The 23,783-nt window shown below is 55.6% G+C and overlaps 6 protein-coding genes across 8 annotated transcripts; 4 read left to right on the plus strand and 2 right to left on the minus strand.

Annotated features, from left to right (window-relative positions):
• The first annotated feature begins 815 nt into the window (after positions 1 to 815).
• H310_07288 (hypothetical protein) lies at positions 816 to 1,648 on the plus strand. Its single transcript, XM_008872653.1, has 4 exons — positions 816 to 924; positions 975 to 1,036; positions 1,085 to 1,166; positions 1,221 to 1,648. The coding sequence occupies exons 1-4, from the start codon at positions 834 to 836 to the stop codon at positions 1,457 to 1,459; spliced, it is 474 nt and encodes a 157-aa protein (XP_008870875.1). The 5' UTR covers positions 816 to 833; the 3' UTR covers positions 1,460 to 1,648.
• Positions 1,649 to 1,680: 32 nt separating this feature from the next.
• On the plus strand, positions 1,681 to 10,851 carry H310_07289 (hypothetical protein). The gene is made up of 32 exons (XM_008872654.1): positions 1,681 to 2,284; positions 2,334 to 2,499; positions 2,550 to 2,607; positions 2,661 to 3,065; positions 3,113 to 3,159; positions 3,209 to 3,916; positions 3,959 to 4,036; positions 4,092 to 4,201; positions 4,249 to 4,342; positions 4,400 to 4,981; positions 5,031 to 5,249; positions 5,299 to 5,586; positions 5,629 to 5,747; positions 5,800 to 5,893; positions 5,934 to 6,269; positions 6,323 to 6,391; positions 6,442 to 6,609; positions 6,663 to 6,990; positions 7,041 to 7,361; positions 7,411 to 7,571; positions 7,629 to 7,774; positions 7,820 to 7,913; positions 7,960 to 8,105; positions 8,160 to 8,269; positions 8,325 to 8,651; positions 8,699 to 8,886; positions 8,966 to 9,007; positions 9,067 to 9,394; positions 9,459 to 9,901; positions 9,950 to 10,018; positions 10,081 to 10,148; positions 10,222 to 10,851. Exons 1-32 carry the CDS (start codon positions 1,707 to 1,709, stop codon positions 10,805 to 10,807), a joined length of 7,476 nt encoding a protein of 2,491 aa, XP_008870876.1. The 5' UTR covers positions 1,681 to 1,706; the 3' UTR covers positions 10,808 to 10,851.
• Positions 10,764 to 11,229, minus strand: H310_07290 (hypothetical protein). The gene is made up of 2 exons (XM_008872655.1): positions 11,011 to 11,229; positions 10,764 to 10,957 (listed from the first exon to the last, which is right to left on the minus strand). The coding sequence occupies exons 1-2, from the start codon at positions 11,121 to 11,123 to the stop codon at positions 10,816 to 10,818; spliced, it is 255 nt and encodes an 84-aa protein (XP_008870877.1). The 5' UTR covers positions 11,124 to 11,229; the 3' UTR covers positions 10,764 to 10,815.
• A 224-nt stretch (positions 11,230 to 11,453) lies between these two features.
• On the plus strand, positions 11,454 to 15,406 carry H310_07291 (hypothetical protein; the record flags this gene model as incomplete). 3 transcript variants are annotated; one of them, XM_008872656.1, is made up of 7 exons in its annotated part: positions 11,454 to 12,176; positions 12,229 to 12,516; positions 12,584 to 12,829; positions 12,877 to 13,271; positions 13,322 to 13,615; positions 13,671 to 14,451; positions 14,513 to 15,406. In XM_008872656.1, 7 exons carry the CDS (start codon positions 11,477 to 11,479, stop codon positions 15,382 to 15,384), a joined length of 3,576 nt encoding a protein of 1,191 aa, XP_008870878.1. In that variant the 3' UTR covers positions 15,385 to 15,406. The 3 variants fall into 3 exon arrangements, with proteins under 3 accessions (XP_008870878.1, XP_008870879.1, XP_008870880.1); XM_008872657.1 differs by having other exon boundaries at positions 13,671 to 15,406; XM_008872658.1 differs by lacking the exons at positions 11,454 to 12,176; positions 12,229 to 12,516 and having other exon boundaries at positions 12,557 to 12,829.
• On the minus strand, positions 14,436 to 21,530 carry H310_07292 (hypothetical protein; the record flags this gene model as incomplete). Its single annotated transcript, XM_008872659.1, has 25 exons — positions 14,436 to 15,423; positions 15,473 to 15,826; positions 15,871 to 16,135; positions 16,216 to 16,311; positions 16,359 to 16,543; positions 16,589 to 16,751; positions 16,801 to 17,041; positions 17,085 to 17,456; positions 17,508 to 17,719; positions 17,785 to 17,898; positions 17,949 to 18,104; positions 18,153 to 18,403; positions 18,453 to 18,606; positions 18,667 to 18,738; positions 18,791 to 19,051; positions 19,113 to 19,220; positions 19,263 to 19,448; positions 19,512 to 19,724; positions 19,788 to 19,886; positions 19,963 to 20,037; positions 20,106 to 20,588; positions 20,643 to 20,947; positions 20,997 to 21,099; positions 21,154 to 21,330; positions 21,378 to 21,530. The coding sequence occupies 25 exons, from the start codon at positions 21,528 to 21,530 to the stop codon at positions 15,386 to 15,388; spliced, it is 4,836 nt and encodes a 1,611-aa protein (XP_008870881.1). The 3' UTR covers positions 14,436 to 15,385.
• Positions 21,531 to 21,758: 228 nt separating this feature from the next.
• Positions 21,759 to 22,869, plus strand: H310_07293 (hypothetical protein). The gene has a single exon (XM_008872660.1). It carries the CDS (start codon positions 21,837 to 21,839, stop codon positions 22,821 to 22,823), a length of 987 nt encoding a protein of 328 aa, XP_008870882.1. The 5' UTR covers positions 21,759 to 21,836; the 3' UTR covers positions 22,824 to 22,869.
• Positions 22,870 to 23,783: the final 914 nt, after the last annotated feature.

A 23,783-nucleotide genomic window follows, 5' to 3' on the forward strand; every position in this document is an offset into this window, starting at 1 on the left:
GGGGAATGTGGTTCGAGCGCGGTCTGTCGTAGAGAAGCAGTGCCTCATGGCTTTGACGATCATCATGCTGAGGTGGCCAACGGACAGACTGCACGCAGAATGCGCAGGCTGGTCCATGAGTCGGAATATATCGACTTTTCGCAAACACACAATGTCTCCTACCCGTCCCAACACTTCATCTCTCACATGTACTGTAGTCTCGATGGCCCCGATTCAAAAAGCCATGGGACGCTAACCCATGGCTTGTTGCACGAGGTCCGCGCTGTCGGACCGGGTGAAATGGCTCGAATCAACTTGCACGAACCAAGGAACAAAGAAAATGCACCAACGTGGCAGAATGAGACTGAGTCACACATGTGGTGATGTTAGCCAACGGTTGTCCGACTCGATGCTGCTACACGATGCATCGGTTGTATCGTCACAGCGACGACACACGTTCCTTCATTCATGCATGAGTTTGAAACAGCACTTGATGTTGAAGGTTATGAGATTCTCGGCCGACTGTCTTTTGTCGTGCGTGTCCATGTGTGACTGTTGGCTTCACACGCGGCATCAACATGGTTCGATCGCCCAGACATGGATGCCGTTCAAGAACTTTGACAAGTGGCCACCGGACTCGGTACAATCCCTCAGCTAGTGGGTACACGGGTGACAAATCGTTCCGTTGCATGAAGTTGCGTCGTCGCAGCCACAGCGCCACATCAGTTTCTCCTCTCCCGCTGAGCTTGAAGCAGCACTTGATGTTGAAGAAGTTTGAGTTGTCCGGATAAAGATTTGATTTTGTCCGTATGTGTGTTCGACCGCACCATTTCGGAATTTTCCAGAGGCACCTCATGCTCCCGAGCCGTGTTGCCCAAACCGTCCGCCGCATGTCGTCCGTTGCTCCCTTCCACATTGCTGTCCCCGTCCACAACCTCAAAGCCGGTAGTCGTGCCATTTAAACAACGGGCGATTCACAGGTGTCTCGCTTGTAGCACAAGAATTCTATGGCGGTTTGCTCGGGTTTGAGGAAGGCCGTTCGTCCGCTCTGTGGCAGGTACGTCAACTGGAATGGATGAGGCGAGTTCTCATGTGCCGCATGTAGGACTACAACATGCTTGGCCATCAATTTGTAGTCCACGAAGTGGGTCCCAACTACAGGGGCATTGATTACCACAACCCCGTCGGTACGATGCAACTCGTTTGTACGTCAACGTTAGCTTACCTGCTACCATCGCTAGACATGGACGATGTGCCCGTTCCTCACATGGGTGTGTGTTTGTCTGTCGATGAATTCCACGCGCTGGCGGAGAAAGTCAAGTCGAAGAACATTCCTTTCATCGTGGAGCCCCACCTTCGTTTTGTTGGGCGCAAGGGCGAGCAGTGGACCATGTTTTTCAAAGATCCCAGCGGGAACAACCTCGAGTTCAAGGCTATGACGAACTCTGAGAACCTCTTTGCCAAATACGTCGAGGAGTAGAGTGGCGTCTCCTGCATGCCTCGATGGAGTGTCCTTTCCAGGTCTCCTCGATCCTCTAACGTGTGTTAAGACCGTCCACCAAATCCCCGCATTTTTTTGCACCGTGAATTTGAACCAACCACAATGCCATTTTTGCAATTTAACCAATCAAATATTGGAAAATTTCGAAATTCAAATTTTAGTCAATCAGATTCGCGTTTCGACTGACAGTGAATTCACATGCGAAAAGGTGCAAGATTCCATCGGGATGGAGACGCTTTTAGCGGTGATCGAGGAATTGTATCTCCTGAACAAGCGGTTCACTTTGGAGCGTATTCAGCGGGTATGGGAGACGTACAGACGCTGGATGAACCCACACATGATGGACGGGGGGTACTCCCTCACGCTCGGTGAGTTTCTGTACATCGTGGAAGTGTCGTCCGCCACGGACATCGTCGAAGCGCGGCGGTTGTTTGATCGAATGAAAGTCTTCACGCCGACAAACGGTCGCGAGCAAATGGATCTGCTCGAGTTCTTGCTTACGTTTACCGTGCTCTGTCGGGGGTCGTGGGAAAAGAAGTGCCAATTCATGTTCCACCTCATGGACCTTGACATCGAGGACGAAATCTCCGAAAGCGAACTTGCCATGCTCATCACGATTGTGTGCGACGGCCTGCGCAAGTTCCGCGTGCTCGAATGGATGCCGTCTCTTCAAGATGTCATGCCAATCGCTGCCCGTGGGTTTCTCCACAACGAGATCGGGTACGGGTCCAAGATGAACTTTAACCAGTTCCTCAATTGGTGCGTCTTTCACGCCGACCCGCAGAACCTCTTGGATTACATCAGGTACCTGCAGAGGACCACGACAGTCTTGCCACTACGATGTTTCATGTAGTTGTGGCTATCGTGTGCGCGCCCTAGTCCATGGCATGTCGTCCTTCGTCCACGAAAAGCAAATCTTCTTGGCGAGCGATCCGTACTACCTCTATCAGCTCGGCTTGCAGCCGGGACAAGCCCCACAAAGCAACGTTCGCGTTGTGTGTGGTCCTTTCGTCGGACAAGTACGAATACGTACGACATTGCCTTCGAACGCTGACTTGACACGCGGTAGGTCACTGCGCAGGAATGCCGCGTGCTGTACGAATTCAACGCGGCGCCACTGACTTGCGGTACATGCTGTTGAATGCAGTTCCTACTATGTGGCATCATGTGGATGGCGTAGTCAAATGCTGCGCCTTCCGACGCGACCTCGCGCGACGCTTGCCATCGGACGTGGGACCATCGCATTTCGTCTTGGACGAAAGCATTGAACTTCGCGTGACGCCGTTCGTACCGTTAATAGCTCACTTCAAAGCGTTAACACCGGCCACGACCTATATCATTTGCCTCATGGGAGGTGTGGCACAAACCGATTTGAAAGCCGCGGTGGCGCAAGTGACAACGCCCCCCGCTCCAACCTCTTCCCACTCTGGAGCGTCCATCTTGTTTTTCAATCATTGGAGCCCACACGGCATTTCGTCGCCGACAACGTGGACGCACAGCGAGGACCTTTCGTACGACACAGCGCTTCACACAACGTGCCGAGCTCCACCCCTGTCTCCCACCGTCAGCATTCATTGGAACGTGGGTTCGTTGGCATCCCCCTTCTGCACACGAACTGAAGCACTTCTTCAGGATGCTTGACACCTCGCACTGTCTTGGACATCCTGCAATCCCTTTCCGTACTCGTCCACCCCACGTGACGTATGGCTTACTCTCGTCCATCGTTAGGCACCACGACTTCACTTGGAAGATGCGGTGAAAACTCGCTTAGCCAACCATTTCAGAGCGTCGCTAGCGGCCCATCACGCGTTGTATCGCGTCTCGGCCAACCTTTTGGTCACGTCGTGGCGCCACGTCATGTACGGTCTTTTTTCGCCAGAAGACTCGACGATGCTGAGTCAGATGCCGCGGCATCAAGTTGAATGGCTAGAATCAACCGTGCGCGACCTCGTTCTTTCGTACACGCGCGATCTGTGGCCACCAGACACAGACTCCATCACGTTCGGGAGAGATCTCGTGGTGCTGATTCAAACGTCGCCACAAGATGAAATTGCTAGCCGCCTCATGGCACATCAAAGCTCGGGAACAACCATCCTGTTGACTGCGGCTCCGTTGCTGTCGTTGCGCTCAGTCCCGTCCGCCGCCGCAGACCTCGTTGAAACCTGTATGGCATGGAAGCTGCAGTCGATCGCGTCCCGACTCGTGGTGGTGTCACCAAGCGCACCGTTTTCGCCAGGTTACCACACCAAAATCTCACTAGAAAACACGTCCGCCTCGTTCGACCACGTGGTCTGTGGATCGGTTCGCCCTTTTCAACCGTTTTCGAACGACACAAAGTCGCTGCCGTCGTATTCGTGGGGCAAGTTCTACGTCGACGCAATCGACGTGTGCGAGGGAACCCATCTTGGGTCAGTACACGTCGAGCCTCCGCACATGGTACAGCAATCCATCGACGACTGGATCACATGACTGCGTCAGGAAAAGGATCTCCACGAAGCCGATGCTGTGGTGGTCGGATTAGTAGGCACCGAGCCGGCCGAGCCTTTACAACTGCTCGTACGTCATCGCTTGCGAATACCCTGTGAGGTTTTGCAACCATCCCCATGCTCAGGTTGGCCCCGTCGTTGGCCAAGTTACAGCGTCCGAAGCGTCTGTTCTGGTCGAAGTGAATCGAGACGTTGTGTTGGTGTGCCGCGTGATCGATCGCATCACGCAATTCACGTAAGCACGAGTGAAAGGTACAACGCGTCGTCATGTGTCTGGCGCAGCATCACTTGCCATGTACGGACCATTCCGTACCGCCCTGTTGTCGTCCACGTCAGCAACTTGCAACCGCAACGGTGCTACGACTTTTGCATTCAAGTACGATTGTCTCGGACGTACGCGACAGTGTTTGGGGACTAACGTGGTCCGTCGAAGGGACTGCCATCCCACGCTACGGCTACATTTCACACAAGACCAGTTCACGCGCCCGCGCTGCACCTCACATGCGTCTCCCACGATCGTCTTTTTCCACGAGATGGCCAAACCCCTCCGTTTACGATGCCTGCGTCAGCATGGCAAGAGTTGACAACGAATGAATTGACGTTTCCGAGCTCGGATGCAACGGTGTACGTTGGCCAGCACGTGTCGACCCACGACGCAGCCGACGAAGCCATGGCCGTGTGGAAGTCCGACCCCGACAACGTTGACGCCATCTCGGCGTGCTTTCGACACGCAATTCGCAACCATTGGCGAGAAAACAGGACCGCCCTGTGCCGTGGAAGCCACTGGTTTATCGGGGCCGGGTGGGATTGGACTCAGTACACCACGTTGCATTTGAGCCGCCGCGTGGTTGAGTGTGCCGAGCGCGTCGCGTGGGAGTACCAGCGACATACACAGCTGAGTGGCGCGGCGCTGCGGCGATTCAGCTACCATACCATGAATGGAGGCACGATCGGAGTTCTTCATGTCGACGTGCTCGAGAATCGGCTAGCAACGACAAACGCATATTTGCAACACGTACGGAACAGCGCACATATGAACGTGGTGGTTTCTGACCAACAAGTAGACCCGCCAACTGCTGAGCTCCGAGCAGTGGGCGCTTCTTGCCCAAGTGTTGGATCCATCGTCCAAGACAGCACACTGCCTCGTGATCACGTGCGACATCCCAGTCGTGTGGTACCTCGCACGCTCTGACGTGCGCCCGACATTGCTGTGGCGAGATTGGATTATGTACCCCGACGAATTGTGCAAATTGCTCCACATGGTCGCCGCTTGGAAAGCCCATGTACTGGCGATCGATGCTTCCTGCCATGCTGAATCGAGGGCTGCTGTAGAACCCAACACGCAATGCGTTGCTCTTGTGTGCTGGGCCGTTGGGCGCCAAGACGACGATTCGAGTGCAAGCGAGCGGTGTGGTCCTCGACCAAGTGGTGGTCGGGCCAGTGGCAAACCCTGTCCAATCGACTCCCCCCCCCGAACGTGGCGTCCTGCTGGACCAATTCGTCATCGAGCACGCATGTAGCACTGCAGACACACAATACGTCAGCGTCTCCGTGGTGCCCCACCCAAAGCTCGCTCAATTCCATGTGCATCAAACAGTGTCGCATCAACCCACCGCCAAGGTACGTCCATCCCATGCAACCGGTTCACGACGTAGGCGGCAGGTGCTGGTGGGACCAGTCCTCGGCAAAGTCACGGCCACTTCCGTTCGCGTTCTGTTGGAGGTCAACAGCTCGGTGGAGGCTTGCACGTGCGTATGCACAAACGTACTCACTCGTGAGCGGTAATCTGTTTACTGGCAGCTTCCGTCAGGAAACCCCGTCGAAATGTGTTAGGCACACAACGACGCGGAACATGCCAGCATGTTTACCTGCAGTCTTTACAGTGTCCGATCTCGAGCCAGCGTCGCAATACGCTATCACGTTCGAGGTTGGTTCGAGAGCATCTGCGGGATATTGATCCAAGCTAGGGCATTGCGTGGCCAGTGCACGAAAAGGTGACGACGATTCAAACGCCCCCCAACCACCCGTTTGCGTTTGATTGCGTTGTCGTGCACGACTCCAACTGGCGCAACCTCACGTCCTCCAACGATGCGTCGGTGTGGCGCGACATCTTGTTCAGCGCTCCTTTTCACGCCAAGCACGCCGCCGCGACGGCCACCGACAACGGAGATGGTCTGAACCCCCCGGAAAACCTGTGGAGGGCAATCCACGATACCACGACGGCTCTTCCGCTTCGACGGCCGCTGCTGTTGATGCACGTCGGGGCTCAAGCTCACGTGCAGCATGCGTTCACAGACAAAGAAGTATTGTCCCATCACGGCATGCACACCATGTGCACTTTCCAACATGTTCGCAGCTCGTAGCACTGGTGCGAAGGATGCTGGAGATGCCCAAGGATCAGTGGAGCGCCGTGCTGCGACCAGAGGTACGTACTCAACCTTGCTCGGTACACATGTTGCTGCACCAACAACGCAGATTCAACACCGGATGCAGCAAGTCTATCGAGTGCAATGGAACATACCCCCATACAGCGACGCATTGCGTGTGTGCGGCAATGTCATGTTGGTCGACGAAGCCGACCTGTTCTTTTCAGCGTCCTTGATCGAATCCAACTTTGACGACTGTCTTCCCGCCGTCTCCGAGGTACCCGCGTCCTTCATACTGGAACACGATTTCGTGACAGTGCATGGTTCAAGGTACTCCAGTTCATCCGAGACATTGCCCAGTTTGTTTGGGTGCACTACCAAAACCAGCTCTGGATCGACGTGGCCCCGGAGGACGCGTTGGCGACCCGCACCGCGAGTTTTGTGCAATACGGCCAGTGCACATTGGTTATTCTCAACAAGAATCCCCACCCTCCCACCGCCGTAAATGTTGAAAACGCCCCGCCAGCCAAAACGTCCAAGCAAAACCCGACCAAGTCAGCCGGCATCGACTTGACCAAAGTTGCCCAGGCCAACAACCTGCTTCCTCCTGCCGCCTGGTTGGCATTGGACGATGCGATCGTCGCTGCCAAGCGCAACTGTAATCCCCAAAGGCTTGTCAACATCTTACGAGAGGGCTGCGGTGCGTAGGCAAGTTGCTGTGTGTTGTCGTGTGCTACGACCTCCTTGAGACGTCCATGGCATCCATGTTTCTCATCGGGGTCACACGGTTGCTGGAAAAAGTGTTTGACTGGAAGAACCAGCGTCTGGACGATCGAGATGTGATCATTCTCATGCACAGCTCCACGACGACCGACCCGTACGTTGTCACGGACCATCGGAGCCATGCAACGCTTCGCCTTTTGCCCGTGGGATCGATCACGTCCACTCGTCGCCTGGACCCGCCAAGTTATCCGATCGAAGGCGGTCACTTTTCCAAGCGATTTACTTTCGCCAGGGAGAAACACACAGGTTCGCCCCATCGCATCGCATCAGCCGTCGCGGATGACCTCGAGTATAGGCCACGACGATGTGCCTGCCCCGAGCAACGACAACCAAGCCGTGGAGCCGCTTGGCGGAACCAAAGGCTACGGACACCTCCACATTACATCCGACTTGAACGTTGTCCAGTGGTACCACGTGGGTTACTGGCTTCCCTTCACCAAGCCATGCTATGCCATTGTATGTCAAACAACGACATGCCTGCTGCGAAATGTTGCTGACAGGGACGTGACTTAGTTGGGGCCGATCCTCGGTCGCATGCGCGTTGTCGAGCCGGACAACGATGCGACATTTGAAGCAGTCGTTGAGGTTTGCATTGTCCTGGAAGTGAATGCACCTGCCGCCATCACGTGTGCGGTGGTGGACGTCCTCGCCAACACAACGTACGCCACGCAATCTCTTTCGATCCAATTCGTTACGCGACGTAGAGTGCGATTCGTGCAAGTTGTGCAGCCCAACACCCCAACAACGTTTCGATGCACGAATCTTCGCCCCGCGACAAGATATGCTTACTCGTTTGAGGTAGTTTGTTTCTCAAACGACCGAGACTTCCACGTGCATGCGCCAGGGCCTCGCCAATCGAAACAATCGCAATGGAGTGTTCCATACACCCCACGCCCAGATGAACACTGTCAACATTGTCGCTGTCAGCACAAACTTTCCCCAGGACCGAGTGACGACGACTCCCAACTTGTGGGAAGTCCTGCACCATCGGTACAGTCGCGAGTTTCACACGGCCAGTGTTCTTCACACGTCGCTTGTTCGCAGGATGCAAGTGCCATGGCATGGCATCGATGTCGTCGCCCACGTTGGTGGACAAGCTCCAATGCAGTCGGCTGCAAACGACTGTCTTCGCTGGTTGCAAGCGCAGCAAAAACGTGCGTTCCGTAGTGAGCAATACCTTTATTAGCCCGTCACCGTGTTGGTTCGTAGCTGGCGACGCGGCAGTCTGGAAACAGCGCATTCGCACACGATTCCAGCAAGAATATCGCGCTGTGTGGAATATTCCATTTGTCCGATCGGTGCTGAGCCAAACGAGTCAGCTCATGGTGTTGACCGCCTCTGACGTTGCGAGTTTCTTTGGGCGCACCAAGGCATCCCTGGTCAAGGAAGGACGGTCCGAAAACGACGTAGCGCACATGCAGCTCATTGTGGCGTGTGCCAAGGACGTTGCCAGGATGTACTATGGCGCACTGGGGTGGCGACACGATTATGGGGCCGACGAAAACGCAATGGACAATGACGACGTGAACAAAGGGGGTGTGCATGTTGAAATCGGACCCAATGCCTTCACACCTTCCAAGTAGATGCCGACAGAGACACACCGTCCAACGAACCACAACCCGCATCGAAGGAACTTGATGCAGCTCGGACTCTCAACGGCGAATACTATGCCGTTCGGATGGGGCTCGTGGCCATGTTTATTTTCGACATGCGCGCGACAGAAGACGGCGATATCGTCACATGCAACAAGCGATTGACCGAGCCCCCAAAGGCATGCCACTTGCAGAACAGGACCACGCACAGTGGTTTTGCGGTTCAGTCTTGAATGACGCGTGGCTTGTTCGTGGTAGGAGCGGCCCTTGATTAGCGAAGATCAGTGGCTAGCCTTCGAGGTATGTCTCGACTTTCGTGAAAAAAGCATCGTCGTGAGAGCGAGTGTCCGTTCGCCTAGCGCTTGTGCCGAAAGAAGAGCGTGCGTGTTTTGGTGCTCTTGATGGAGTTTCCCCTCGTTCTATCTGGCACCCCCTCATCGTTCCGCGCGTCGTTCAGCGGAGGAGACGGTGGCGGCATTCACGATGGCCTGTACAACACGACGCACTTGGCGGCACATTGGATTGCATGCCCGGGTCAGTTGCATCAGCTCATTTCACTCCTCTTTCGATGGAAGGAGAAGATCGACGGCCGCGACGTGGTCGTTGTGAGTGGAAACCTCCGCTTGGGCCTTGACACGTTCATTCAGGATGCCACGTCATCCTTTGGATTTCACAACTTTAGCACAGGTGTGTGCAAACCACAATTCTGCACGTCGTCCGATGCAACAGAAGCTCACATGACGACACAAAGGGCCCATCGGGGCGCCCGTGCATCCCTTTCGCTACGAAGACTCTGGCACGATCATGGAGAAGCGGATTTCGTTCGCCCATCGCTTTGCCCCGCCGACACCAAACTATGTTTTGGTCGAGATTGCGCTCTTGGAGGACACGTTGCCCGATCAAACAGTGACGCACAGCGCTCTGGTGAATGGAGACGTGATCCACACCGACAACGTTCGTATCATGCATGACGCGAAGCGGCTCAATCGATGGCCAGACTGGTGGAAGCAGTTCTGTCCCATGGCGGCAACGACGTTCTGGGCCGACTTGGTTCTCAAATCGGTACCTCCCGACGTCCACACGTACATCAGAGAAGGCACGGCCTTGACGAACATGCTCAAGCCATTGTATGCCAAGTACAACTTTGTCGATACGACAAGGATGGAGGCGCTGCAGAGCACGCAATCCCCCACCGTAGCCCGTTGGAAGGAATTGAATCGAGTGTTTTCACCGAAGTCGTAGGCGGCGCGAGCGCGCTTCGAAAACGTGTTGCGAGAAGTGTGGTGTGACGTGCCTGCATCCATTCGACAGGTGGGTCACGTTGTTTTGGAGTGGTGCTTCGATCGCCTCACGTCGAAGCACTTTGAAAGTAGATGTGCGCCGACGTCCGCGACCCATTTGTCGTCGAGATTGCGTTGGCTCAAATTCAAGTCGACATCGCGTACGTTGGTTGGAAACCTCGCTGGACGTGTTTGGGCCATCGCCCCCACCAGCTTTAACTTGACCGTTCGTAGCGGTCCCATCGATATGGCGGCGTTTCAAGGAATCTGCAAAGATATATTGATGAGCGCGGCACGGACTCGGGTTGCTATGACACTGCACATGGAAGATGAAGAACAAGCGTTGGTGTTGAAGCGGGACGAGGTGGCAAGGGCCAGCGAACTCGAGCGGCGGCGCAAGATTGGCATCGACCAACGCCAGAAACAAGAGGAAGCGTACTTGGCAGAGCTCCAGCAGCGGTCGATTCTCGAGTACGCCCAAGAGAAGAATCGGTTGGAGAAAGCGCGACAAGATACTGCTGCGACCGAGCGCGAGGCAGCCAAGGCGGCAAAAAAAGCGGCACGGGATGCCGAGAAAGAGCGTCAGCGCGATGAAGACCTGAGTATTCGCAAGGAGAAGAGTGCTCTGAAACAGATGAAGCAAACGTTGGACGAACAAACCGCAAGCGGGAACGCATCCGAGGAGAGTGTGGCCAAGGAGATGGAGTGGGCGAGGCGAAGCCGCATGCTACAAGCGCGGATACAACGACGAGAAGAACAAAAATACCGCGAGGGCGTGCGGAAGGACTCGAAGCAAGCGAAGAATAGCTCCGTGAGTTAGGGCAGAGTTTATTGATTCGAATGGAGAGCTTCGCATTCATCAATCCAGTCTGTGTACACGTCGATAGGTTCGCTGAGGTAATTGATATTGCTTTGATACGATTCACTGCAGATCCGACACGTCAAATGGCCGACGTTGCGGTCGCGGTCCCTACAAACCAAGCGTCAGATTCGTCTCAAGAACTCAAGTGGCAAGCAGCCTACATCTTGCATTGGACGCTGTCGTCATGCGAGCAAAATGGGCACTTGAACACGCGCGCGACAACTTGCTTCTTTCGCGTAACAATCTTCTTGGTCGAAGTCTTTCGGCGGCCCATGGTGCTGCGGCGGTCGTGGTGGTGGCTGGGGTGAAGTGTCCGTCTGGAATCCAGTGAAGATTTAAAATATATTTATAATACATTCGGCGAATCGCATTGGCCACGACCACACACATCGCAACAGTTTTATAATTTGTTGTTGACGACAAGGGTCGACTTGGACGCTGGATTTCAAATGGATTTTAAAAGCATGGTCAACTGAGTGGTACTTGTTTCAAACTCGTTCTAAACGTCGATACAAAACGCAACGAGAGAAACCGTTTTGATTGGTGGCATCGTGTCGGACGTTTTGATTGGCGGATGGCAATTGGTGGCCAAATCCAAATTGTCAGAATACAAAGTTCTGTCGCAGAATGTGGCGGCGCTCGTCCAGCTTAGGTGCCGCCGCGCACAAGACGCTTGGCCACAGCAGCTCTCGCCTCGTCAAGACCGTACTATTGCCATCACATCCACGCTTTCCGTTTGCCACGCGCTGGTTGAGCTCGTCCTCTGTTACATCGCTTCAAAAGTGTGCTGAAACAGGCAACTGGAAGACAGCGTTGACCATACTCGCCGAGTTGGACCAGCGAGGCGAAACGGATGCGGAAGCGTACGAGCTCGCCATTGAAGCGCTAGGTCGCGACCACAAGTTTGAAGCGATGGAAATGCTCATGGCTACCATGAAAAACGACGGCGTGGTCGCCACATCGGCCACTATCGACATGCTTGTGCAGGCACACATGGCCCATGGCAACAGCAGCAAAATCATTGACATCGTCATCGATCGGTTGACAGATAACGCCCCAGTGAGTCTGCCGGCATTCCACGCCGCCATTGCCGAGTGCACGACGCTGGGAAATGTTCAACACCCCGAGACGATCCTCAAGCTTCTTCGTGATACACCCAACTGTGCGACGGCGCTGAGTGCCGACGAGTACGCGGCGCTCATTCGGTGTTTTGGCGTATGCAAGCGATCTGACCTGTCCATGCACGCCTTGCACCTCATGCAGGAGAATGGCATCGAAGGCACCGTCGACGTGTACACCCAGCTCATTCGCGCCCATATTTCACTCGGTTCGTTCATTGTCCATGCTATGGAGATTCCTGAAGGCTTTTTCCCATACAGGAGCGGTGAATCAGGCGCTGCATGTGTTTTCGCTGTGCGACCAGCGAGGCATCGTCCTCGGCGAAAGCATCCACGCCGCCACGATCGGCAAATTGTGTGACAAAAAGGGCTTTTGGCTGGCGACGGAACTGTTTGCATCGATGGACGCCAAGGGCGTGCATGCGAGCCACTACTGCATGGCCAAGATGATCCTGGCATACATTCGCACCAACAACCTCCCTGCCGCGCATGAGATGTGGGGTCGCATCCGCGATCATGAGCGGCCAGCCACGATTTCGACCTACATGGGTAGTCCCCCCTCCACATCATTGCATGATCGACCGCATGACCATGGCACTATTGTCGTTGTCTGTAGGCATCATGCATGACTGCGTCGTGACTGGCGAAATGGACATCTTGCTGGACGTGTTTGCCCAAATGCGGACACGCCACGAGAAGCTGCCAAACGTGGCGTACAGTTTTGCGATTCGCGGCATGGGGCGCAAGGGAGACACGAACGGCGCGCTTGACCTCATGAAAGAGTTTGTCCACACATTTGGGCCACCCGTGGACGCGACAACGTACATTGCCGTGTTCAATGCGTTGGCGCGGTCTCCAGCAGGCTCGTGTGCTCTGGATCGAGCGAATTCGTCTCAAATGCATGTGTAGACATGGATGTGAGCACGACCCGCCTCGCGATCATGCACTACTGGGACATGATGGTTCGGCACGTGCCCGACTTGCACGCACCTGCGTTTGCGAGTGCGGCGGGGGCATTTGCCAGCATTGGGGCGATCGATTCCCTCGAGCGTCTGCTGGAACACACGCGGGAGAACCTCCCCGACGACAGCAATGCGCTCATGTACTCTGGCATTATCTCGGGGTTTGCCAAAGCTGCGGTGGATTATTCCGAACACATTCGCGACTTTCTCCAACGCATGATCCACGCCGGAACCCCGCCCAACGACGCATCGATTCGCGCCGCATCCGATGCGTTTGTCAAATATGAGCACTGGGACTACATGGAAGAGCTGCTCGGGATCATGAACCCGACGGCGTTCAACGTAGGCCTCCCTGTCGAAAACGAATGGTCAGCATGAATTGCATCTTGTAGCGCCCTCAAGGCGTTGTCGGCGATTTCCTTTCCAAGCTGCTTGAAGCGAACCACTGGCCACTTGCCCGCAAAACGATCAATTCGGCCCTCGCCTGGGACATCCAGCCCCATATCCGCGGCAAGCCGCAGGTGCTCCAAAAGCTGGCAGACAACTCGCACGAAAGCCCCGAGTGGAAGATTGCGTACAGTTTGGCCATGGAAACTGTCTCGTTCACCAACATCAACGACGAGCACGTGTTTGCAGTGTGCAACGCCATGAAGGTGTTGTACCGCGCCGAGCGCCACGCATTGGTGGTACGTCGCGACAGAGCCGTCGGGCTCCATCCACGACGTTAACGGTGTGTTGCAGGCGCGGCTCTGGTATGCCCTTCGGGCCAAGACCCAAGGCCCGTTTCCAATCGACGCGTACAAGTGCATCGTGTTGTCGAGCTTGGCGTCGGGCTTTGGCAAAGCAGCGACGGTCGCGGCGTCCGAGATGGTGGAGATGCTCCACAAGTACCACCAGGATATCGTCGACACGTCGGACGTGTCGGATGTGGTGTCTGTGATTTTGTCGGCATTCTCGCAGCACAACGACGTTGGCATGGTCGTGACGTTGTTTGAAACGATGGAAATGTACAGCTTTACGCCAAATGGGTTTGCCTACCTCGGCGCCCTCCGCGCGTACGCCCAGCTGGGCCGAGAAGACCAAGTGCGTCGGCTCCTGGCTTCGTTTGAGGACTACATGAGCACAACGCACATGAATCCCGACGAAATGAGCAGCACCCTGAGCAGCCTCATCTCGATGTATGCAACGAAGCGCAACGACACGATGGTGTTGACGGTGTATGAACTCATGGATACGTTTCAACTTGCACCCAACTCGTATGCGGTCAATGCCGCCATTCGTGCGTACTCGCGTGCGCATCGGCAAGACAAGGTCCAACAGATCGCGTCGACGCTCCTCGCCGCCGGCAGCGACGTCCACGAAAGTGTCGTGATGTCGATCTTGAGCACGTACTTGCTGACCCACGACACGCCCGCGATCGAGCGCACCATGACGCAGTTTAGCTGCTCGCCGGACAATATTTTGCAGTCGTACTTTTCCCTGAACAAGGTGGTCCCTGTTGCAACCTTGATGAAGAGCCAAGGTAACAAGAGTGTCTGGTCCATGGCGTCTGTCGCTCGACCATGGGCTCATTTTGGTTGTAGGCAACTACCTCGAACGCCGTGTATGTCAGTTGTCACCGTCGATGCAGACGAACGGCCTCAAGTGGCTCATGTCGCGCGGAGCAACTACCCTGGCCGCCGACGTTGTGATGTACATGCTCCAGAACGACTACCAAATTCACCCGACGGTGTTTGAGCAGCTGCTGGACAGCTTGAGCCTCGGTTGTGAGTTCGAGGCGGGGTCGAAGCTCCTCGAAGCATTCAACTCGAAGCGATCATTCCTGAACAAATCGACCGGCGTCGTCGACTCTATCATTACCATGATGGGCAACACCAAACAGTACGATGGCATTCTCGACATGCTCATGGAAAGCACGCAGCCCTTTGACGTCCAGCAATACGGCCTCGGCATGTTTTTGTGCATGGACGGCGGCGCCTACGTCCACGTCCTCAAGATCTTTGAGAAAATGCGCCAGCGCTTCATCGAACCAAACGGCCAAGTGTTTTGCCTCGCCATGGACGCGTGCCAGGCTCTCCAGGACAGTCGCGTGGGCTCGCTCATCGTTCAAGACATTGCCCGACACAAGTTTGAAAAGAAGGTTGTGAAGGAGCTGCGTGCCCGCCTCGAGTTTGCCATACAGCCCGAGGCCCTTGCGATGGACCCGGCCCTCGTCGAACGGGTTGCAAAGCTCACTTTGTTCCTTGAGAGCTGTGGCTTCGAGATGCCGCATTCGCTTGGCAGCAAGTTTATGGCCAAGCCCACATGCGACCACCTGACGCTTCAAACACGCACGCGCCTCCATGCGAGCATGAGGGCGTCGGCGCGAAACCGCGAATGGGGCCACACACGGCCGTGGTGGAAAGCGGACGGCCCGCCGTCGCGGCCGGACCCCAAGAAGAATGGCAGGTCTTAATTTAAGTGTGTTTCATTTCCGACTTGACGTTCTCCTGCACTGCGCACCGCATCCTCGGCCGAGTCAAAGTCCATGTTGCTGTAAAAACCGGGGAGCGCCACACGCACGCACCCGTCGTTGCCTGGACAAATGCCTCGGATCGAACCGAAGCCACCTTCCCCACAAACGCCCCCGCCTTCGTCGTTGGTTGCAGCCGGGGGATGACGATCCAGCCCCCCCGGCACACGCTTGCTGGCTTTCTCCATCACGGCATTCTCCAACAATGTGCGGTCGACAAAGCTTGAACCGCCCCCACCGCCCCCGACAATACCTGGGGAGTACCCGCCCCCGCCGCCTCCAAAATAGCCACCGCCACCACCCCCTCCGAATTCAGCGCCACTGCCACCTTGGTATTGTTGACCGCCTGTCGCGCCAAACGCCGGGGTTGGGGTGCTCACTTGACCTGGGCAGCCTTCGTCAGGACAAAAATTCCACACACGACTGCACCTGGAGCCCCGCCTTGAAGTGGGCTTCCCATGCCTCCATTGCGCATGTCGACTTTGACTGCAGGGTCAAGAGGCTTGTCGTCGCCAGCGCCAAGGCCGTCGCGGCAGCCGCCGCCCCCACCTCCACCGACCAACACAAGCGTGATGATTCCAAACGGACCCTTTCGACAAATGCTCGTGTAGCCCCCGCCGCCTCCACATGCCCATCCATTGTTGCTGCTGTGACCCGACCCCCCTCCGGGAAGACCACCAACAGCTTGCCCAACCTACGACGAATCAAAGCATCAACTTTCAGACATTTGGAACAACATGAAGAAGGGGGGGGGCAAGGGGTCCACCGCTATACCTGGGACACGAGGGGGAGCCCGTCGGGCGTGTGACTGGGGTGGATGTGACCAAACACGCCGCCGCGCCCGCCTTCCCCCACGACAATTAGCAGCGTCTAGATGATGGGTTGGTCACGAGATACCCTCAACCTGGTGCTCCAACCTCGCCAGGATGCACGGGGGATATGGCTTCGACGAAGGCGCCGCCGCCGCCATGGCCAAACTTGTAACCATGCAAGACTCCGCTGCCGCCTCCACCCCCCCACGCTTGAATCTTGATGTGTTTGCAATCTTTGGGCACGACAAACTCGAACGACCCACTCGTTTTGAACGTTGTGATGCCCGACGCTGGCGGGACGTGAATCCCAACAAACGTCGCACACTGACGCGTACCGCAGAGATGGGCGGCACGGTGCAGTTTACGATCCTTGGCCATCATGTGGACGTCGCACCCTGGCCATGCACACGAGACAATTCGATTCGGGCATGCCTCCATCTCGTGCCACTTTCGCTCTTGTTCGAGCTCGAGAATGCGATTGTTTGCGCCTGCAAAAACCTGCACAGGGTTATGACGATAGCCACGGCATCCTCAAACGGTTGCGAACCTTGCCGCACCCGACGCGGCATGCCAAGTCGGGCACGGGTCGCTTGACGCATGTGAAATCGGTGTGGTGTTGGAGCGCATCGTTCGACACCCACACGCCGCAGTCCCGCGGGCACTTGATCAGCCTCGAGCTGCACTCGTACACTTCATGCCACTCCAACTCACTTTGGTCGCGGCCATGGCACTGCTGCCATTGAAATGCTTCGTGCATGACAGGACAGCCCAACCGACACACCATGACGCTACCAGTCGATGAGAGAACGGACGGCTGAGCATCGCGCGCACCGTCGTTTGCATTCGTCGTGTTCGTGGTCGGCCTTTTGCATTCCCACGAGACTCCAGAGCCGACAGCCCCAGAAACACAATGCGTAGTGACTGTCCATCCTCCACGCAGCATCTTCGACAAGGCGAACGATACGACGGCGGGCGCTCTCGCTTGGATTCGCATCCGTGTCTTCGACGGCGTGGCTTTCCGCTTCTTCCCGTTGAAGCCACTCGGTGAATTCCATGGCCTCTGTGGACGCACGCGACGGCGCCATCACGATTTTCTCCGATACAAAGAGCCCCAGGGCCCGCGCCTTCATCAACGCTCGCTGCTCCGTCGCAACGCGGGCATCGCGGTACCCCATCGTTGCCGTGGCAAAATCAGCGTGAATCCTACTCGCCGCCGTGAGCGTCAGCATCGTGTGGTTTCGTCCGTCAACGAACTTGCGCAGGATGGCGTCGTTGAGTTGGTTCAGTCGGCGGGTGGCATCGTCCACGACCTCCTTCTTTACAAGAGTCGTCAGTGTATCCCGGCGGCGAGCGCGCTGCAAGATGTTCATCCAGTGCTCATTGTCTCGTTGTTTCGACAACTCTTCGTCCGTGAGCCGACGCACCAACTGCACCGTTGCGTCCTGCGCCGACGCTTTGATCGCTTCCTGAACCGCGTGCACGCTTTTAGCCTCGCCCCGACAGCTCAAAACACGTCGACGTCGCAGCGTACCTGCCGGAGGTCGCCCTCGACGTACTCTGTCTCATGGCGCCCTTCCCCCGTCGCGCGATTGTACACAAAGTAGTGCTCCGTGCGCACGTCGAAATACTTGTCCCACATGCCAATCTACCACTCGTTCTTCACATGCATGCCACGAGCACATCTAGCAAACGCACGCGATCTTTGAACTCGGCGGTCTTGGTGAGGAGCGCATACGCTTGCCGCTTGAGCTCGTCGTTGAGGACGGCGTCGGGCTTGTCCCGAGTGAGCTGGCGCGTGTCTGTGTTGTAGTACACACGGCCACCCGTGACAGCGTCTTGGTGCTCTTCCCACTACGCAGCGACATGGAGTATGGCATGCACACCACGACGTCCTCTTACGGGACCAAACACCCGGAGCAGCTTCTGTGACACTTGGTCGATGCCTTCGCGATGCTCGCCTTGCTCGCTATCGTCGCTGTCTTCGTCGTCCGAGTCGGGCGTCGCCACCGCGTCGAGCGTGCGCTTGATGTTGGGTGGAATGTTGGCCCATCCGTCGACGACGGTCGGTTTTGTCCATTGGTATTGCCCCGTTTCCGTGTTGTAAAAGAACACACGCTGCTTCTCGGCGTGCTTGTGCATGGTCCAGCTCCCTATCGCCGATTTATTGGACGCCTTCGTGTGATCGCTATCGAGTTGTACCTCGCTTCTCCAACAGCCGCGCCGACTGCTTTCGGAAAAACCACTGCATCCGCACGGCTAACGCGGCGCGGACGTCGTCTGGGATACGCAGCTGCAGCTGGCCCGTGTTGACGTTCTCGTAAAAGTGGTTGAGGCTCTGTGCATCTTTGTATTCCTGGTCGTTGGGTTGTCAGCACAGCCCTGTGGTCGCGGAATCACATTGGAGCGAATGTACCCGCCAGCCAGCGATCGTTGCCACGACTGTCGCTGTCTCCATGGCATGCTTCAAGTCGATGTCGTTCGTTTCCTATGTCGGACAACGACCAACGACTGAAGTCAAGGCGCCAACAGCAACGTACGGGTTGTCGGGGCAGTTGCTGCAGCAAATTCTCTTCGAATGCTCCGCGTTTCACGGCATCCTGTTCCAGTTGCCGTCGGGCTGCATGGTTCATCCGGCGGCGATGGCGAGCTCTCTGTAGCGTCACTTCAAGCTCGCGGTTCTCCTTGGGGCTCCCGGGGCGGTGCTTTCGCTGTAAAAGCAAATCGAGCGGCGTTCGACCCATATGATCCTTGATATGTGGATCACAGCCAAACGAATCGAGCAGGACACGAAGAGCTCCCTGTCAACGGAGCACGTCGGTCAAGTCAACGCGGCACGGAATGCGTGCGAGCGTTTGATACCTCATGCGTGCACACGAGATTCTCGTCGCAAGCCAAGTGGAGGGGCGTCCGGCCTTGTCGATTCGGGGCATTCTTGTACGCTTCAAGAAAGCAGTGCTCGACATACACCTACACACCATGACGGCCACGCTAATGGATCGAATGCCTTGCCTGCAAATGGTCTGCGTTCAGGATGCAGAGCTGGCTATCTTTTTCCATCTGAAGCACTTCGACTTCATCGCCCGTGTCAGGGATGTCGTGTTGTAGGTACTGGAGTCGATGTATGATGCGAGTGATGACGTGCCCCGATGGGCGTTGGACTTGGCCGGCGGCCTCGTGGTTGGGGGCAATGATTTTCTAGCCGTACAAAACGTGGGGTAGATGAGTTGTCAGAATGGATGGCTGGGGGAGACTCCTTACAGCGTAGGCCAAGTCGACGGCTTCATGCAACCACGCGAGGGCAAATGTCGGCCGTGCGTTCCGCGCAAGTTTGGCCTGCATCATGTCGGCAAATAGCGCCCGGACAATGCCTCGGAAACTTCTCGTTTCGTCGAGAAAGTTGAGGCTCTTGTTGGTGTTGATGATGCACGACCGTACGTATTCCTCATCAAATGTGAGGAGCTCCAAGCACGACTACCCGGTGACAGCTTAGGCACTTCGTTCTGCACCAGTGTGCGTTTGGAATGCATGACTGACCCGCGTACAGCCTGCCATGGCCGCCATGTGCAACGGGGTGTTTTCCAGATTATCTCGATCCAAGATGGATGCGCCGTGGCGCAGCAGCAGCTTGATGACCTGCAACAGGCCAACCAACACTATCAGCACTTGCAACGCCACGGAGGACGGCTCGCTTAGCGTCGAAGGTACGCACCGCGGGGTGACCATGGCGCGCTGCAAACATGAGCGCCGTTCGTCGAAAGCTGTTTTTGGCGGCTACCTCTGCTCCCTACAGAGTCGTTAAGAAGGGATGGGTGCATCGGTGCCGAATCATTCGGAATCGGCCGTATGTCGTACGTGCTGCAAAAAGTACTCGACCATGTTCAAGTACCCGAGTTTGGCGGCCAGCTGCAGCGGCGTGTACAAAGTCTTGGCATGCCGGTCGAGCTTGGCCTCGTTCACATTTTGGCCGGCGCACACAAAGAGCTTAGTTTCGTGCAAGTTGCCCGTCTGCACACATTGCCAAAAGTCGTACACTGGCGGGACAGCCCCGTTTTTCTTGCCTTGCAAGAGCTGCTGTACGAAGTGCGGGTCCTTGGTCGAGTCGTAGCCGCCGTGGCACAGCTGTTGCAGGACGAGGGCACCATCCATGCCCCTAGCTACTTGCTCGTCGACCCATCGGCACCACGGCGTCGTGAGCGACGTGGAGTTTGGAAAGACGAGCGCCGTGTCGAGGTTCTGGTGTTTTACGTGCAAATACGACACGTGGAGAGAAAACCGCTTCATGAACACGAGGTTGTCGGCCGGCGTGAAGCCTTTCTCGACCAGCGTTTTCAGGACCTTCGCCAACCACAGTCATGCATTGCAACAGCCATGGAAAGATTTTGCACGAACCTTCAGCGACGCAACTCCTTTGTTCAAGTTATTAAACGCCCAATCGTCCCATGTGGGTGGAACCACTCCGGCGGGAAACTCGAAGCCGGGCTTCATCTTGCGCATTTTGACGAGTGCAAGCTCCGCCGCTTTGAATTTCGCTTCCCGGGATGAGAATCCAATGGCTTGGTAGGACTGCCTCTCCGTCGAGCCGTCGGCAGGGCTTGTCGTCGTGATCGTCACCTCGACCACGTACGTCTTGGGGTTATAGCTAGTCGCTTTGCGTTCTTCCAATAGGCGGAACACCACATCAAGCCCGAACTTGCCTACAACCAAGTGAATCGTTGTTGGAGAGTGTGGAAGAGAGCGACCGACCGGCTTCGGACTCGAGCATTGCCACGGGCGTCGTATTCAGTGATTCCGTCATGGCATGCAGTTTATTGAACCGGACGTCGCCGCGCTTGGCCTTGGAGACCATCTAGCCAACACAAAGTGGAGGTGGCGCTACCATCGTGAAGAAAATCAATTGTACCATCACAAACTCGTCCCATTCAATGAGCCCGTTGTTGTTGGTGTCGACTTCGACGACGAGTTTGTCGACTTCTTCGTCGGATATGCAAATATCCATTCTCACGAGCAACTTGCGAAACTCTTGCTCGTCGACCGATCCGCTTTTGTCTTCGTCCGCGCTCTCAAACAGCGCGATAAGCTGCATTTGGTAAGTGTAGATGTGAATGTAAAGGTTGTTGTGTCCACCTCGTCGCCTTCATTCGTTGTGAACTCTGCCTGCAATTGCGGTGGGATGACCCGGTTCCCATCTTGATCATACCCTTGTGGAATAGGCCTCGGAACTGCTGGTCTTTTTGTGGTCGTGAGGACGGCTTCGTCGGCATTGTCGGCGTCGTCCATGGCACTGTGGACAATCGTATCTCTTACGAGGCGGTTACACGCATCACATAACGTACTCTCTAATGAGATCGGTCAAGTTATCCATTGTCGAAAAAGCTGAAATTTATTCAAAATACTTGGAAAAAAACCAAATTCAGCAAAGTTTTTTCATATTGTATTCGTTCACAAGGTGAAATTGGTGAAATTTGCAGCCGTTTCGTGAATATATTCCAAATCTGAAGGAAGTTGCTTCTTCCGAAGTTTCGACCATCGACAAAGAACTCACTTCCTGCTTACCCCGCTTCCATCGCACGTAACACTTCCTCAATGGCTCTGGCGTGCCCAGGTCCACTTCGATTCCTATCCGCCATGACAACACACGCCCCGATGCCTCTGATTCGCATTGCCAATGCCGGCAAAGTCCACCCTTTTGGCGACGAGCGCACAGTACACCAAGCGTTTCCCGCCGGGATTCCGTCCGACGAAAGTGATCCGTTCCTCATGTGTGACAACTTTGCGTTCGAATCGGAAGGGATCTCGTCCGACAAGGATGACTTTCCCATTGGGTGGCACCCCCATCGAGGCATGGACATTCTCACGTACATCAAGACAGGCGTTGGTCGCCACGGCGATTCCATGGGAAATCGCGAAACGTTCTCGACTCCAGGGATGCAATGGATCAGCTGTGGAAGCGGCATCGAGCATGCTGAGGGTGGAGCAACGCCTGTGGGAGAAGTGGAAAAGGGATTTCAAATCTGGCTGAATGTGCCTGCGGCGAAGAAGATGGACGACCCGGCCTATGGGACCGAGCCGACATCGTCGATTCCCACGGTCGAACTGGCCGATGGTGTCCAAGCACGACTCCTGGCAGGCCCATTTCTCGATGGCCGAACCGGCGCGTTCAAGGCCGTGCAGCCGGTTCAAATGGTCGATTTCGAACTGGAACCTGGAAGCAAGCAGTCGTACTCTATCCCGAGCGGCTTTGATACGTGCATGCTGTACGTGTACGAAGGCAGTGGTCGCGTGGGAAACAAGGCCACAGGGCCAAACCAGATCGCGCTCTTCGACGCTACGTCGGACAATACGCGCGGCTTTGAGTTGTCTGCAGGGTCGACCAAAGTGGCCGCCATGCTCTTCACAGGCAAAAAGCTCAACGAACCTCTCGCGTGGCACGGCCCGATCGTGATGAACACGCGGCGCCAGATCCAAGATACGTTCGACGAGTTGCGACAGGGGAAATTTCCCCCCAAGCGCGTGCCGTGGGACTACAAAGACCTCTCCGCATTTCCCAAAGATAAAGTCCCCAAGGCGTAAGGTCGCACCCTGTGCAGCATATCAATCCATCGTGTTTAGTCGCTCATTTCCATCTTGTACAACTCGCTTGGCTTCCTGCAGCGGGGTGACGAAAGATGTGGCCATGCTGTGCTTTGAATCTATGCCAAGCGCAAACACTGGCATGCAAACGGGGCTCCTCTGCGGTCAGCTACCGAACGCATGCATACGCTGTCGCAGGCGATGGGATGCATGATGTGCCCACGGTGTTCGACGACGGGCTGACTTGCGTGCATAGCGCTCACCTTTCGACACTCATGGAGGGCAAGTATGCCCACGGGCCTTGGAATTGCTGGTCGATGTGTGCCTCAACGTCGATGACACCCCACGATCATACTCCGAAGCAATGGTAAGTCATGATGCCGCCAAATAGACGAAAGCGATAACAACAAGAATTGGATTCGCTGCGCAAACATGGTGTACCTGCATGACCTGAAATGACACAAATTTGGCGCATATCGGGCAATTTTCACGATTTGTTCAACATTGGTAGAAAATTTCACCAATTCAATTGTAAAAACGCGAAATGTATTTGAAAGGTGTTCTCGATAAAGTTTTCTAAAAAACGTTTTTTTCAGTCTGGACCATTTTGACCAAAACCATGGGTTACACAGTACTAGTACTTGACAAAGCGTTCGGGCGGGGCATCTGAGGGGACCAAAGGACCCTTCCGCAATCGATCTCCCACAAGCACGCCGCCTCCCTGCGTCATCGAGGCTAGCCCCCAGAGTTCCACTCGTGGGTTGTTTTAGCTTTACTCGATTCGATGATGAAGTTCGAGTTATATTCCTTGGTTTCATTCCTTCCTGACAATGGCAAAAGCACACCAGTCATTCCACTGGCACGAATCAGCGCCTGTGATTGGGTAAAGAAAGGTATCCGGATAAGTGTTTATCCGTTAGGTTGGAATGTCTATCATTGTCCACGCATGAACGATCGATC

This window comes from Aphanomyces invadans (genome assembly GCF_000520115.1).
Source record: "Aphanomyces invadans strain NJM9701 unplaced genomic scaffold supercont1.13, whole genome shotgun sequence".
Taxonomy (NCBI): domain Eukaryota; phylum Oomycota; class Saprolegniomycetes; order Saprolegniales; family Verrucalvaceae; genus Aphanomyces; species Aphanomyces invadans.